General features: G+C 58.3%; 7 protein-coding genes across 7 annotated transcripts; 6 read left to right on the top strand and 1 right to left on the bottom strand.

Annotated features, from left to right (window-relative positions):
• Window positions 1-119: 119 nt before the first annotated feature.
• On the top strand, window positions 120-2,339 carry SCHCODRAFT_02621969 (uncharacterized protein). Its single transcript, XM_003037869.2, has one exon. The coding sequence runs from the start codon at window positions 173-175 to the stop codon at window positions 2,264-2,266; it is 2,094 nt and encodes a 697-aa protein (XP_003037915.2). The 5' UTR covers window positions 120-172; the 3' UTR covers window positions 2,267-2,339.
• A 103-nt stretch (window positions 2,340-2,442) lies between these two features.
• On the top strand, window positions 2,443-3,540 carry SCHCODRAFT_02621966 (NAD(P)-binding protein). Its single transcript, XM_003037868.2, has 4 exons — window positions 2,443-2,499; window positions 2,549-2,689; window positions 2,748-3,068; window positions 3,127-3,540. The coding sequence occupies exons 1-4, from the start codon at window positions 2,462-2,464 to the stop codon at window positions 3,401-3,403; spliced, it is 777 nt and encodes a 258-aa protein (XP_003037914.2). The 5' UTR covers window positions 2,443-2,461; the 3' UTR covers window positions 3,404-3,540.
• Window positions 3,541-3,610: 70 nt separating this feature from the next.
• Window positions 3,611-4,935, top strand: SCHCODRAFT_02687564 (uncharacterized protein; the record flags this gene model as incomplete). Its single annotated transcript, XM_003037867.1, has 4 exons — window positions 3,611-3,705; window positions 3,767-3,971; window positions 4,032-4,260; window positions 4,322-4,935. The coding sequence occupies 4 exons, from the start codon at window positions 3,611-3,613 to the stop codon at window positions 4,933-4,935; spliced, it is 1,143 nt and encodes a 380-aa protein (XP_003037913.1).
• A 129-nt stretch (window positions 4,936-5,064) lies between these two features.
• SCHCODRAFT_02254325 (uncharacterized protein) lies at window positions 5,065-6,713 on the bottom strand. Its single transcript, XM_003036507.2, has 7 exons — window positions 6,575-6,713; window positions 6,479-6,526; window positions 6,399-6,428; window positions 6,164-6,347; window positions 5,810-6,102; window positions 5,629-5,759; window positions 5,065-5,578 (listed from the first exon to the last, which is right to left on the bottom strand). The coding sequence occupies exons 1-7, from the start codon at window positions 6,623-6,625 to the stop codon at window positions 5,194-5,196; spliced, it is 1,122 nt and encodes a 373-aa protein (XP_003036553.1). The 5' UTR covers window positions 6,626-6,713; the 3' UTR covers window positions 5,065-5,193.
• Window positions 6,714-6,750: 37 nt separating this feature from the next.
• Window positions 6,751-9,166, top strand: SCHCODRAFT_02621960 (uncharacterized protein). The gene is made up of 7 exons (XM_003037866.2): window positions 6,751-7,068; window positions 7,119-7,720; window positions 7,774-7,854; window positions 7,901-8,185; window positions 8,239-8,374; window positions 8,433-8,609; window positions 8,735-9,166. Exons 1-7 carry the CDS (start codon window positions 6,871-6,873, stop codon window positions 8,867-8,869), a joined length of 1,614 nt encoding a protein of 537 aa, XP_003037912.2. The 5' UTR covers window positions 6,751-6,870; the 3' UTR covers window positions 8,870-9,166.
• Window positions 9,167-9,431: 265 nt separating this feature from the next.
• Window positions 9,432-10,418, top strand: SCHCODRAFT_02621956 (TspO/MBR-related protein). The gene is made up of 6 exons (XM_003037865.2): window positions 9,432-9,605; window positions 9,653-9,722; window positions 9,773-9,836; window positions 9,885-9,972; window positions 10,029-10,085; window positions 10,137-10,418. The coding sequence occupies exons 1-6, from the start codon at window positions 9,474-9,476 to the stop codon at window positions 10,251-10,253; spliced, it is 528 nt and encodes a 175-aa protein (XP_003037911.1). The 5' UTR covers window positions 9,432-9,473; the 3' UTR covers window positions 10,254-10,418.
• Window positions 10,419-10,478: 60 nt separating this feature from the next.
• On the top strand, window positions 10,479-13,327 carry SCHCODRAFT_02621953 (histidine biosynthesis trifunctional-protein). The gene is made up of 3 exons (XM_003037864.2): window positions 10,479-12,450; window positions 12,507-12,862; window positions 12,949-13,327. Exons 1-3 carry the CDS (start codon window positions 10,513-10,515, stop codon window positions 13,175-13,177), a joined length of 2,523 nt encoding a protein of 840 aa, XP_003037910.1. The 5' UTR covers window positions 10,479-10,512; the 3' UTR covers window positions 13,178-13,327.
• Window positions 13,328-13,365: the final 38 nt, after the last annotated feature.

The raw sequence follows: 13,365 nt of genomic DNA, 5'->3' as shown, positions 1-13,365 counted from the left end.
GAGGCGAACCTGACGGTAGCTGACGTGTCATTGCAGTGGGTGCATCATTTGTGGCACCCGTCGGTTTCACGCCCTATAAAGGCACTTGCTTTGCATGCCAAACTTCAACTTGCCCGCCTCTGACTGACTCTATCGACGCATCCATCCGTACTGTCCAGCACTTTGATCAACCATGGCCGCGACGCGTTCCCAGAGCATCACCCTCCCCACCATCCCCGAGCTCTTCGATCCCTCCTTCCTCGACCTCCTGCTGCCGCCACCCGCCAGCACGTCACAAAATGCCCACGAGCCCGTGCTCGTCGCCTCCCCCCGTCGAAATGCAATGATGGACGCTCTCAAGGAGAGCGCCAACTTCACCCGCACGGCGAAGGGCGCCCCCGCGCTCTCCAGCACCACCGACGCCGTGCTCGACGCCTTCCACGGCATCGACGGGCACGCGTCAGCAGCCGAGATCGCGCGCCTGCTCGCGGCGTCCTGGGCCGTGGACCCTGCGCGGACCCTGCGCGTCATCTGGTACACGCGCAGCATCCACGACGGGAAGGGGGAGCGGGAGGCCTTCTACCGAGCCTTTGCGTGGCTGTATGAGGCGCACCCGCGTACCGCCATTGCGAACCTCGAACAGCTGGTGCTGCCGCTGTGTGGGAAGAAGCACGATGGCGCGCATGGGTACTGGAAGGACCTGCTCAACCTCGTCTGCCTCGCTGTGGAGGGGGAGCTGACGACGCGGAAGAAGGACTTGCAGTTCGGGTTTCTGCACCGGTTCACTCCGCGGAGGACACGCCTGCCCAAGGACTTCGATGCGAAGGCGGCGCGCGTGGAGGTGGCTCAACGTCAGCACGCTAACCTTGTGGACAAGCTCGCAGACAACAAATCCCGCGCTTTGTATGTGGCGGTGGCACGACTCTTTGCAAAGGCTCTTGCAAAGGACCTGGCCATCCTCGACCAGATCTCGTGTGCGATGTTGTCTTCCGACAAGGCTACCCTATCCAGGGAGCTTTCCCTGGTCGGCAAGTGGGCACCCACGCCGGGCGGATCGCATGACCGTGTGACGAACTTGTCTACCGCCATCGCCGCGCTTCTGCTGCACGACCAGGCTTTGCCGCCCTCCGACTTCCCCGCCGCCGTTCGCTCAGCAGGTGCCCAGGCTGCAGCGCAGCATGCCGACCTCGCGCATGTCCTCCGGTCCTTCTTGCAGCGCTGGGTCTTGCGCCCGCTTCGTGCGCAACTTGCGTGCCCAGAGCCGCTCATGAGCGCGGGGCGGTGGAATAAGATCAACTACGGTCGTGTCCCCGGTGTCTGCATGAAGCTCAACACAGAGCGTTTCTTCCAACATGATCCCGACCGCTTCCAGGAGTACCTCATCAGCGTGGAGACGGGCGAGCGGAAGATCGCGTCGGCGACGCTGCTGCCTCACCAACTCGTCGCCGCGGCGGTCGCAGCAGACATGCAACTCAGTGAGCGGGTGGACAAATCCAAGTATCCCAAACTGGATGCGGCGAGGCGGGAGCTGGCAGAGATGAAGAGCCGCGTCGCGCAGGTGCAGTGGCGGGATCTTGTTTGCCGGATGCGCGAGAATGGGCGCCTCGACAACGCTATTGCAGTCTGCGATGTCTCCGGCTCCATGGGCTTTGTGGGCACCTCCAGGGCGGACCAGCCCATCTACGCCGCCATAGCGCTCTCGCTGCTCCTCGCCAGTCTTGCCAAACCGCCCTTCGACGCCGGATTCATCACGTTCTCCTCCGAGCCACAGTTCGTCGAGCTCGACCTCACACGCAAGTCGCTCGCCGAGCTCGTGACTGAGATGAGCGGGGCGGACTGGGGCTATAACACGAACTTCTCGGCGGTGTTCTTGGAGCTGCTGCTGCCGCTCGCGAAGAAGCACGCCGTGCCGAAGGAGGAAATGATCAAGCGTATCTTTGTGTTCTCCGACATGCAGTTTGACGAGGCGTATGGGCAGGGCGATTGGGAGACAAATTACGATGCGATTGCGAGGGCATACGAGGATGCCGGCTACGACGCGCCGGAGATCGTCTTCTGGGATTTGTCAATGGCGACGCAGCGCACGGTTGAAGTGGAGGCGACGAGGAAGGGCGTGGCGTTGATGAACGGGTTCAGTGCGGGATTGATGAAGGTTTTTCTGGGCGACGAGGAAGAGGCCGAGGGTGAGGAGGATTGGGTGGAGGTGAAGCAGGAATTCAACCCAGTGAACGTGATGGACAAGGCGGTGGGAAAGCAGAGCTTCGATGGTCTGGTTGTCATGGACTAGCTCAACATGTATTATGCAATGTATGTATACCCATCATATCTATATATCCTCTACGCAACGCATTACCTGTGGCTCTTCATGGCTTTTATTGCCAGTTTGAACCTCTGCCTTCGGCATATCCCGAAGTTCAACCATCATGACGTCCCTGTGCACTGCACCTTGTGCAAGACTTTGAAAAGCTTCATTCCCAGCACGATGTATATGCGTACAGTACTTGTAACCGGCGCAACGAAGTAAGCAGACTCTATGTCCTGATGGCTTGCATATTGAGTTCTAATAAAGGGGGATCGGCCTGGCCGTCACTCGGTTCCTTCTCGAGGAATACAAAGTCCGAGTGATTGCGCTCTCGCGATCACGAACGCCAGAAATCGAAGAACTGTATAAGAAACACGAAGGCTCCTTACACATCGCTGCCTGCGACATGTAAGCACATATTCATCCTCCTTCCACGATGATTGACTGACCTGAGCGTTCGTTCTAGCGCCGATGAGCAATCCCTCACGAGCACAATCAGCTCTTACATCGAGCAATTGGGATCCATAGACGCCCTCGTCCTGAACGCAGGCTCAATTGAGCCTATAGCTCGCATCGCCGACCCTACCGTACCACTTGCGTCCTGGCGCAGCTCACTTGAGGTCAATGTCCTTAGTCTGGTCGTGGCATTGAGAGCTGCTGCGCCAGCACTCCGAAAGAGTGTCGGCGGTGGACGCGTGGTATTCGTCAGCTCTGGCGCCGCAATAAAGGGAACTCCCGGCTGGGGCGCATACAACGCAGCAAAGGCGGGGATGAACTCGATCTGCAGGTGATCATGGATTCCCTCTGCATCTTCTTCGTCCATTCGAAATGACCTGTAACTCCAGAACCTTTGCGGAAGAAGAGCCATCCATCGTCAGCGTCGCTATACGCCCAGGCGTCGTCGACACCGAAATGCAGCGCGTCATTCGCGAGAAGGGCGTCGGGCATATGACAGAGAAGGGACACCAACAGTTCGTTCAGCTTCAGGCAGAAGGAAAGTTGGTGATGCCAGAACAACCCGGCCATGTCATTGCAGGTCTTGCTTTAGAGGCACCGAAGGAGCTGTCTGGTCAGTTCGTCTCCTGGGATGCGGACGAAGTCAGGGATTTCCGGAAGGATTGAATAGTATGTACGCAGAGATGGACAGGATGTGCATGCTTTGTGTGCTGTAGCAGCTGTACGAGGACCCTTTTCCGGGCTTCGAGACACCTTGGGCGAGCCGGGTGTTATAGAGTGAAGTTGAACTTTTGCGTGCCTCAACGTGACATGTTCTGATGTCACCGTCTCGCTAAGCGCCCGTTCGCAGGCATCAACTTGTCCCAAACCACGATGGACGACGCCAAGACCCCTCTCCCTAAATATTTGAAGCTCTTCACCGACAATGGCGTGCCTGTAAAGACCGCAATGACCGTCGCCGGCAAGATGTGAGCAGTGAGGAAACCCCGGCCATTCATATGGACTGCGTCGCTGAGCTTCGCACTTTAGCTACAAGACTTACAACACTCCGAATCACCTGCGCGGCTTGGAAGACATAGACCTCGTCCGTGCTGGAATAGACGATAAGGACACTCGCAAACTGGTACTGGCTGCGCTTCGTAAAGCTGGCTACGGGCCTTCGAGTCGCACTCCAGTAAAGCGCGTTGCTGAAGCAGAGGCGACTGCAGGGCCCTCCAGTGAAGCTTTGACTGCTGTGGTAATCCTCTTTCGCTTGCTTTCCTTCTTACGTGCTTGGAGTTTACCCCTCATCCAGACCACACCAGCCCGCAAACGCAGGCGAACAGAGGACAAAAACGATCTCCTTCCCAGCGCTGCGCCAGACGACGCTACTCAGTATGGTAACCTGGACTTTGCCGAAGTCCTTGACCCGGAGAAGATTGCCGGCCATCGTACTATCGTCAATCGGGCGCCTCTTATGACTGCGTGGGCCTCTGTCGTGGCGGAGCGTATTGGCTTTGCGCGCGAAGAGGCTCTGAGCATCGGTGAGTCTTCCTGACCTTTCCATGGGTGCATGTCATGGGTTGATATCTTATACCTATCTAGCGTCTGCCTTCACCGAGATGAACGCCATCACGAAGGGCGTCTCCCTCGGTATTTACGCAAAAGGCAAGGAAAAGGGCCTTGACGCAGACGGCAGTCAGCCTTACGTCGACCTCATGGGCCGCCGCGTCGCCCTCTTCCGCACCCAGGGCGACGAGCGACGCGGCCAACCCGACCAATGGCGCGCACTGTCCCCTAAGGAGGGCAAACCCATTGCTCCTTCGACAGCCTTCGCATACATCTCGCGCGCATTTCGACATACGGCGCCGTTCGTGGTGGGTGCGCTGAGGTTGCTTGCGGCGAGCTATGACCCGGGAGAGCTGAATGCGAAGGGGTATGGGCTGTATGCGGATTTTCGACCGGAGGTGGAGGGGTGGGGGCAAAGGTCGGAGGTGTCGTGCGACAGAATCTTGGCCCTACGAAAGGTGGCGAAGGAAGCTTGGACTGATGCAACGAAAGGGGCGAAAGCAGAGGAGGCTACTACATCAGTCCAGGATGATGCAAAGACCGACATTGGGCCCGTCAAGCATGAGGAGCACGAGCAACTTCCTTCAGAACCGGATAGCGCGCAAACCTCTGACACGAAACCAGCCACTACAGTTCCCTCCAGCGCCTAACGTTGTTTTGACGACTTAGATGATCTATATAGGCCAGCTGTATCTAGCATGGTATCCACTGTACTCTAGCTCAACAAGCCGTCGAGTGCACTAGGCTGGCTGGCGGCGAAGACCACACCAGCATGCTAACTGCCACGCCTGCAAAGTACAACATTGTCGGCTAGATATAATGCACATCGACCCCACATCTACTAGGCCGGATCTACTGTCCTCTGGTATGGACCCCCTCGTCCTAATGAGCGTCTACCGTAGTACTCCTCACAGCTTTTTGATGATCGCGCCCGTGAAGTCGGACGTCGAGGAGGAGCCGCCCATGTCGGCTGTCCGGACCTTGCCCTCGTTGATGACCTCGAACGTCGCTGCGGCGATGTTGTTCGCGATCGTGTCGAGGCCGAGGTGGCGCAGCATCATGGTCGCGGAGAGGATCATGGCGGCCGGGTTGGCCTTGTTGGTGCCCATGAGGTCCTTGGCGACGTGACGGCAGCCGGGCTCGAAGAGCGCGTACTCCCTGCCGACGTTGCAGCCAGGGACGATACCGGGGCCACCAACGAGGGCGGCACCGATGTTCGACACGATGGCACCGTACAAGTTCGGCATCACCATGACGTCGAACTGACCGGGCTTGGCGACGAGCTGCATGGAGCTGAAGAGAGGGGTTAGGATGTGGAGGACGTATGGGCAGACAGGCCGTACGTGTTGTCGACGATCATGTCGTTAAACTGGATACCAGAGGACTTATACTCCTCCGCGACACGACGGAACGTGTTGAGGAAAAGACCGTCACCGAGCTTCATGATGTTCGCCTTGTGCACGCAAGTGACTTTCTGTACAACGTGTCAGCACACATCTTGAACGTGCAGGCGCATTGACGCACCTTGCGGCCGTTCTTCAGAGCAAAGTCGAAAGCGAAACGAGTGATGCGCTCTGCCTTAGCGCGCGTGGAGACCTTCAGGGACTCAACGACACCCGGGTAGCTTTGATGCTCAAGGCCAGAGTATTCGCCCTCAGTGTTCTCACGAATGATCGCGAAGTCGACGTTCGAGTGACGGGTGGGGAAGCCCGGGAGGGACTTGCAAAGGACAACGGAGGCGTAGATGTCGAGCTGCTGGCGCATAGCGACGTTCCACGATATGTGGCCAGTCTGGGAGATCGGCGTGAAGAGAATACCTGAAGGAGAGGGTAGTTATTGGCGCGTCATGGCGGATGTTAGGTGGGCGAGGAGGCGCACCCTTGAGACCGACGCGATTCCGCTTCAAGCTCTCCATGGCCTGCTTGAAGAGCTCTTCGCCAGAGGAAGACATGCCCGAGACATCGTACTGCTCCCACTCAATGGGCGCGTTCACGTACTCAAAGATCTCCTTGACGGAGTCGGTGATCTCAGCACCAACACCGTCACCGGGTATGAGGGTAACCTGACGCGCAAGTGAGCTCGGTTGTGCGTACGACTTGTGGAGGACGCGTACAGTATAGACACCGCCATATTTGGTGGGTTGCTGAGGGAAAAGATCAGTGGACCGCGAGCCGGACACGCGGGGAAACGTACGCGCTGGGTGACCTTGGGGAAACCAGCCGAAAGAGTCGTGGCGGCTCTCTGAATAAAAAATCAGTTTCTGCTCGCTGTCTGTGCCAGATTGCGCACCGCCTGACGGAGAGCGGGGCGGGCAGTGTTGACGAGGGCAGAGCGCAACATGACGGGAGGACGAGGGATGAGGAGAAGGCAAGGAATCAACCGGAGACACAAATTGATGAGATAGCCCGGGCCGGAAATCGCCGGGACGATATGCCGGCCGCTGGCTGATTTGTGCGCCGGTTCGACTTGTCCAAGTTGCTGAGCTCGCCACGGTCGTCGGCACCCGAGTGCTGCCCCTGCTGCTGCTGTAGGCAGCGCCCGCCTGTCCTTACCCCCCTCCTATACCACACCCTAATTCCACCGAAATGAAGTCCGACATTGCAGAGGAACCCCGCGCGCATCGGCCGTATACCCTCTCCTTCTACGCGGTCCTGCTCATCGTCGCGCCCTTCTGGCTTGTCCCTCCACTCGCCTGGATCTTTGTCATCTATACCCTACGCGCAGGCAGACTGTATACTGCCAGCTGGAGCTATCTCGCTCTGTTCACACTCGCGCTCTGCGAGGTGCGTCCGCACGTCCGCGTCCGTAAGGGACTCTGCTCATGTCAGCGTAGGTGTTCTTCAGCGTCCACTACTATCATCTCTCCCGTCGCGTAGCGGGTCCTACCCCCGTCGGCCCAGGTTCCTTGCGTGAACTCACCATCCAGTTTACGCGCATCCTCAAAGCTGGCCTCGCCAGTCTCCCCGAGGATGGCTTCGATGAGGAAACCACCGACGCCCCGCGCCCCGGCTCCCCCGCCGAGCACATCATCCAGCTAGAGCGCCACGACCCTCGCGCTGTCGATTTCCGCCACACTCTGCGCAACTGGTTCGGCGGCGCACCGTGGTCCTCGATCGACGTCCATCACGTGCGGCAATGGCTCTACTGGTCCATGTTCAACGCCGCGCTTCCCCCGCTCGATACTCTGCCCCACACGCATCGCGCTGCTTTGAATGAGACGCTTGATCTATTGCAGAAGCGCGCCGGGGCTGTCCTTCCCGAGCGCGTTGCCGAACCCAGCTGTGCCGTAAAGCCCATACTTCTCACAGTCGATAAGGTCAATATCCACTGGCGCCCGTTCACGTTCTATGCTGCTTTATGGGTCGTCAATCGCACACTCCGCGTCTGGCTCATGCACAAGTTTAATGCTACTTACGCCTCTTACGATGGTCTAGAGTGGGTGACACTTCAAAAGTAATGGCTCGTCCTCCGGCGCTAATCCGAATTAGATACATGCTACGCATACCTCCTACTTGGAACTCTGAAACTGGCCCTCGGCCCCTTATCTTCGTGCATGGTCTCGGCTTAGGGTATGAGGCACCTTTCCTCGCTGGTCATCTGCTGAACACCTCTCAGCCTCCTTCAATACAGCATGCAACTCAACTACCTCTTCTCCCGTTTCTCCGACCGCCCAGTCCTCTTCCTCCTCCAGCCCAGCATCAGTCAGGACATCTTCCACCCACGCTTCCTCTCCCCGCCCAGCCGCCGCGAGACGTCGAAGCGACTCGCGAAGCTCATCGAGTCGCTTGGGTGGGCCAGCCTGCAGGAAGAGTTCGTCGGCTCGGATGATGAGATCGCGGTCGCGCGCGCGTTGGCGAAGCAGAAGCGCCCTTCTGGGGTGACGATGCTCAGTCACTCGAAGTACGTTTCGGTGCGAAGGAGAGCTTGTCGATGTGCTGACGATTTTCTTCCAGCGGCTCGTACGCCCACGCGTGGATGCTCAAGGACTACCCGAACATCGTGACACGCAGTTGCTTCGTCGACCCGGTCACCTTCTGTTCTTGGGAAGGTGACGTGTGCTACAACTTCTTGTACAGACAACCGAAGAATGTGCGTCTGACTTGCCCTCTTATCCATCCCAACCTCACTACTCACCCACTTTCCCTAGGGCATCGAACTCCTCATGTACTACTTCGTCGGCTCCGAGCTCGGCGTCGCGAACCTCCTCCAGCGCCACTTCGACTGGTCCTCCAACTCGCTGTTCTACGAGGAGATCCCGAACGCGCGCGACCCGCACCGGTCGATGTTTGTCGTGGGTGGGAGGGATTCGATTTTGAATGCGGCGGTGAGTATCCATGAGCAGCCTACACCCTACTCGAGGGAATTCTCCCTGATCGACGCGAGAACGTTCTTGATCAACGAGGGATATTCCTAACTGTCAAGGGAACAATCTGACTGACGCCTTCCCAGCGCGTCAAGAAGTACCTCACCTCGCACGGCGTACGCAAGGGTCTGATCTTCGACCCTCACGCCGTGCACGGACAAGCCATGATGATTGGCGGCCAGTCGCATACGAAGATCATGAACTGGGTGGCGGAGTGTTAGGTCTCAAGGGATACGTCTCGGAAATCTTGACAATTGGTGCAGGCTTCGGTGCCTCCCGAACCATGTAAGTATGTGCCACTAAGCCATGAAGTACATTATACCTATGTAGCGGACTAAATAATGCGGACGGAACCTTGGACGATAATTGATCTCTGTAAGCGGTTCGTACACACCATTAGGCTGTTGCTCGACATTGTTGAAAGGTGGAATGAGGTGGAAGAGGCCACTATGTACGCCTGGTAGGATCATTTGTGGCAATTTCTCCCTTTGCAGCATACTACACACTGCCATGCCTTCTCGGTCTCGTGTTTTGCCTGTTTAGAACACAATTAGGTCCTCAATCTCTCAGCCATGCCCTAAATCAAACCACCGACCTTAGGCGTTATAATCACACAACGCAAAACTAGTCCTTCCCATCGAGTTGGCGTCGACGGTACACGGACCGAGCGCCCGACGCCCTTCAGATCGCGCGCTGATGAGATCATCGACGCGTCTTGCCATCGCCCGTCTGTGACGCGCACCGCGACCCAGGCGCATATAAGACGCCCAGCATGTTCGGGAACACGCACACACCTTGCTCTTCGCTACCACACGCGTCGTCAACATGCCTCTCGCCATCCCCACCATCCTGCTCGAGGCCGTTCGCAACCCGGTCGTCGCAGTCGGTCTGCCGCTGACCCTTGGTTGGGCTAGCGGCTTCCCCACTGCCAAGGTCGTTCGGGAGCCCTGGTATCAGGTTCGCGCTTTCACGGGAGGTTTTGACCATGCGCTTACGCGTCGTAGAACTTGAACGCGCCTCCCGGCCGTCCTCCTCGTCAGGTTTTCCCTATCGTCTGGCCCATTCTCTATGCCTGTATGTGCACACTATACTCCTCCATACCAATTCTCACCAATGTTGTGCAGCCATGGGGTACGCGGCTCACGTCGCGGCCAAGTCTCTGGAGACCACCATTACACCCTCAGGACGGTGAGTTGGCCTGTGCCTATCCGCTGACCCTTCACTGAAGTCTCGCAGTGACGCACTGAACACCGGCCTTGCCATCTACTATGGTCAGCTGATCCTCAACTTTGCGTGGTCATCCACGTTCTTCGGTGCCAAACAGGTCTGGCCAATCAGTACAATCTCAAAACAAGATGCTGACGACACGGCTTTCCCCAGATTGGTTTCGCTCTCCTCGACAGCGCTGCACTGCTGGGCTCCGTCGTGTATATGACCGTAAGCCAGCTGTGCAGATCCTGCGATCTATGTGACTAACTTGCCTTCTAGAAATTATGGGACGGCCCTACACGTGGACAAACGACAGTCCTGCTTGCGCCCTACTGCTTGTGGGCTGCGTTCGCCACATACCTTAACGGCGGTTACTACTACCTGAACTGCATGTAAATTAGCCAAGTGAGACAGCTTGGAAGTGTACTGAACTATAGGAACATTTGAAGTAATCTCATTCGCTCACTGCCAGTGGCCAAACACGAAAGAAAAGAGATACTGTACTGTAAACAAAAGGACGCTCGAATGTAGAAATATAATGCGGAGTATCCTGTCCACGTGGTCATTTCCCCATTAGGTGTCATGATGCAAGCATGAGTTAGGCGAGAACTTGTCCAGATCGCGGCGGCGAGGAGTCATCTCGTTCTCAACGCCCATGTCGCCCTTCTTGCCCCTCCTCGACGCTGAGGACGATGCGCTGCTAACGTCCCTCGAGCGCATTGGTCCAGTCGTCGTCCCATCATCACGCTTGGCCGGCGGAGACGTCCCCCTTCACTCACTCATCCTCGTCGATCATGCTTCTACACTCAACGTCGACGAGCTCATCGCGTGGATCGATGCTGGCGCGGACAAGATCATTATCCCCCTCTCATGGGCGAAGGATGCCGTTGATGTGATCCCCGCGGAACGCCTCGTCGTACTCTTGGACGTGAACAACTTTAGCGCCGTCTCGGCCAAGATCACCAGCGGCGTCTCTGGAGTGCTTGTGAAGGCACCGACGTACGATCTTGACCTCATCTCCTCGATCTCGAAATTCTTCGGCAAGACGTCCGTGCATGTACTCCCCACCACTACTTCCCCTCCTTCCCCATCAGACATCCGCGCACTCAAGGGCGTGTCGGCTACCCTCGTCCTCCCCTGCTCCCACCTCACACTCGGTGCCACCTCCCCCTCACAAATCAACGTCGCCGATGCGTTCCTCGCCCCCCTCATCTCCGATCGTCCAGACGGCCTCTTTCCGACCGTCGTTTGCGACGAGACTGGTCACTCCCTTGGTCTCGTCTACTCCTCGCCGGAGTCGGTCAAGGAGACCATCCTCACTGGTAAGGGTGTCTACCAGTCACGCAAGCATGGTCTATGGAGGAAGGGAGAGACTTCAGGCGCCACGCAGGACGTCGTAGGCATCCGCGTCGACTGCGACTCGGACAGCCTCGAATTCCGCGTCGTCCAGCACGGCGCGGGTTTCTGCCACCTCGATCGGGGGTCGTGCTTCGGAGAGCTCAAGGGGCTGGCCGCTCTCGAGCATACCCTGGCATCACGATTCGCATCCGCGCCAGAAGGATCGTACACGAAGCGTCTCTTCAACGACGCGTCGCTGCTGCAAAGCAAGATCACGGAGGAGGCAGACGAGCTCTGCCGCGCGGAGACCTCGGACGACGTCGCCTTTGAGGCCGCCGATCTCCTCTACTTTGCCCTCACCAAATGCATCGCATCGGGTGTCGGTATCGCTGACATCGAGCGCTCCCTCGACAAGAAGGCCGCGCGCGTTACACGCCGGCCCGGGAACGCAAAGCCGCAGTTCGTCAAGCCTGCGCAGGCCGCGCCGCCTCCCAAGCCAGCACCCATCGACCCCGATGCGCCCATTCGCATGCGCACCTCCGATCTCGCCGCCGCCTCCAAGGAAGAGCGCGCTGCACTCTTACGCCGCCCGGTCTTGCGTTCGGACGAGATGATCGCGAAGGTGAAGCCGATCGTGGACGACGTCCGTGCGCGGGGCGACGCCGCGCTCATCGAGCTCACTGCGAAGTTCGATCGCGTGCAGCTCGAGTCGGTGATCATTCGTCCCCCGTTCGCGCCGGAAGCCACTGCTGGACTCGACCCCGCCGTGCGCGAAGCGATCGACGCGGCGTATGCCAACGTCAAGAGATTCCACGCTGCGCAGCTCGACTCTGCACCGCTGTCCGTAGAGACGATGCCAGGGGTGGTCTGCAGACGCTTCGCCAGGCCAGTCGCTCGCGTCGGCTTGTACGTCCCCGGTGGCACGGCCATTCTGCCCTCGACAGCCCTTCACCTCGGCGTACCCGCGCAGGTCGCAGGCTGCCGCGAGATTGTGATGGCCACACCACCACGTCCTGATGGTAGCATCTCTCCTGAGGTCATGTACGCTGCGCAGCTCGTCGGCGCGAGCGCCATACTCAAGGCCGGTGGCGCACAAGCTGTTGCAGCACTCGCGTACGGCACGGCCACCGTCCCCAAGGTCGACAAAATCTTCGGGCCTGGTAACCAGTGGGTGACGGCGGCGAAGATGCTGGTGCAAAACGATACCGATGCGCTGGTTTCTATCGACATGCCAGCAGGGCCGTCGGAGGTTCTGGTGAGTTGCATATCTGTTCACTACCGCCTGAGACCGTTCAGCTAACATGACTTCAGGTCATCGCGGACCACACCTCCGACCCCGCCTTCGTCGCCGCCGACCTCCTGTCGCAAGCCGAGCACGGCGTCGACTCCCAAGTTGTCCTTGTCTCTGTCTCTCTCGACGACTCTGCCATCGCTGCCATCGAGGCCGAAGTTGACAAGCAGGCTCGTGCTCTTCCGCGCGTGGACATCATCCGGGAATCCATTCCCAAGAGTCTTATTGTCAAAACCTCATCCGTGGAGGAGGCGATCGCGTTCTCAAATGACTATGCGCCGGAGCATCTTATTCTGCACCTTGAGAACGCGCCCGCGCACGTCGCTGCGATCGAGAATGCCGGCAGTGTATTTGTGGGGCCGTATACGCCGGAGAGGTGAGGTCCATTCCGCAGACCATTGCTTACGAACCCTCATTATCACTTTCACTGTATACGCGGGATATGCTAACCCCCCATCACAGCTGTGGCGACTACGCATCGGGCACGAACCACACGCTCCCGACGAACGGCTACGCGCGGCAATTCAGCGGCGTGAACACGCAATCGTTCCAAAAGCACCTCACGTCGCAGGAGATTACGGCGGAGGGACTGAAGGGCCTTGGCCCCATCGTTGCGACACTGGCGGACTGCGAGGGACTGGGGGCGCACGCGAATGCGGTGCGCATTCGGCTGTCGAGAGCGCAGCAGTAAGAAAAAATGCCCAGACCGGTATTGAGGGCCACTTAGGAGAAGGTAAAAGTAGCAATGTATCATCTTGTATATTCCAGCCTAGCAGTAGACAAAAGCCGGCCTCGATTTCCCTTCGCAAAAAGCCTGCCTTATGGGGACACACGATAGCATCGTGGGAAAATCGACCATCAGCTAGTCCCCTGAGCGCC

The sequence above is a fragment of the Schizophyllum commune genome (assembly GCF_000143185.2).
Source record: "Schizophyllum commune H4-8 unplaced genomic scaffold SCHCOscaffold_5, whole genome shotgun sequence".
NCBI lineage: Eukaryota > Fungi > Basidiomycota > Agaricomycetes > Agaricales > Schizophyllaceae > Schizophyllum > Schizophyllum commune.
This window is presented reverse-complemented; position numbering and strand designations above follow the sequence as displayed.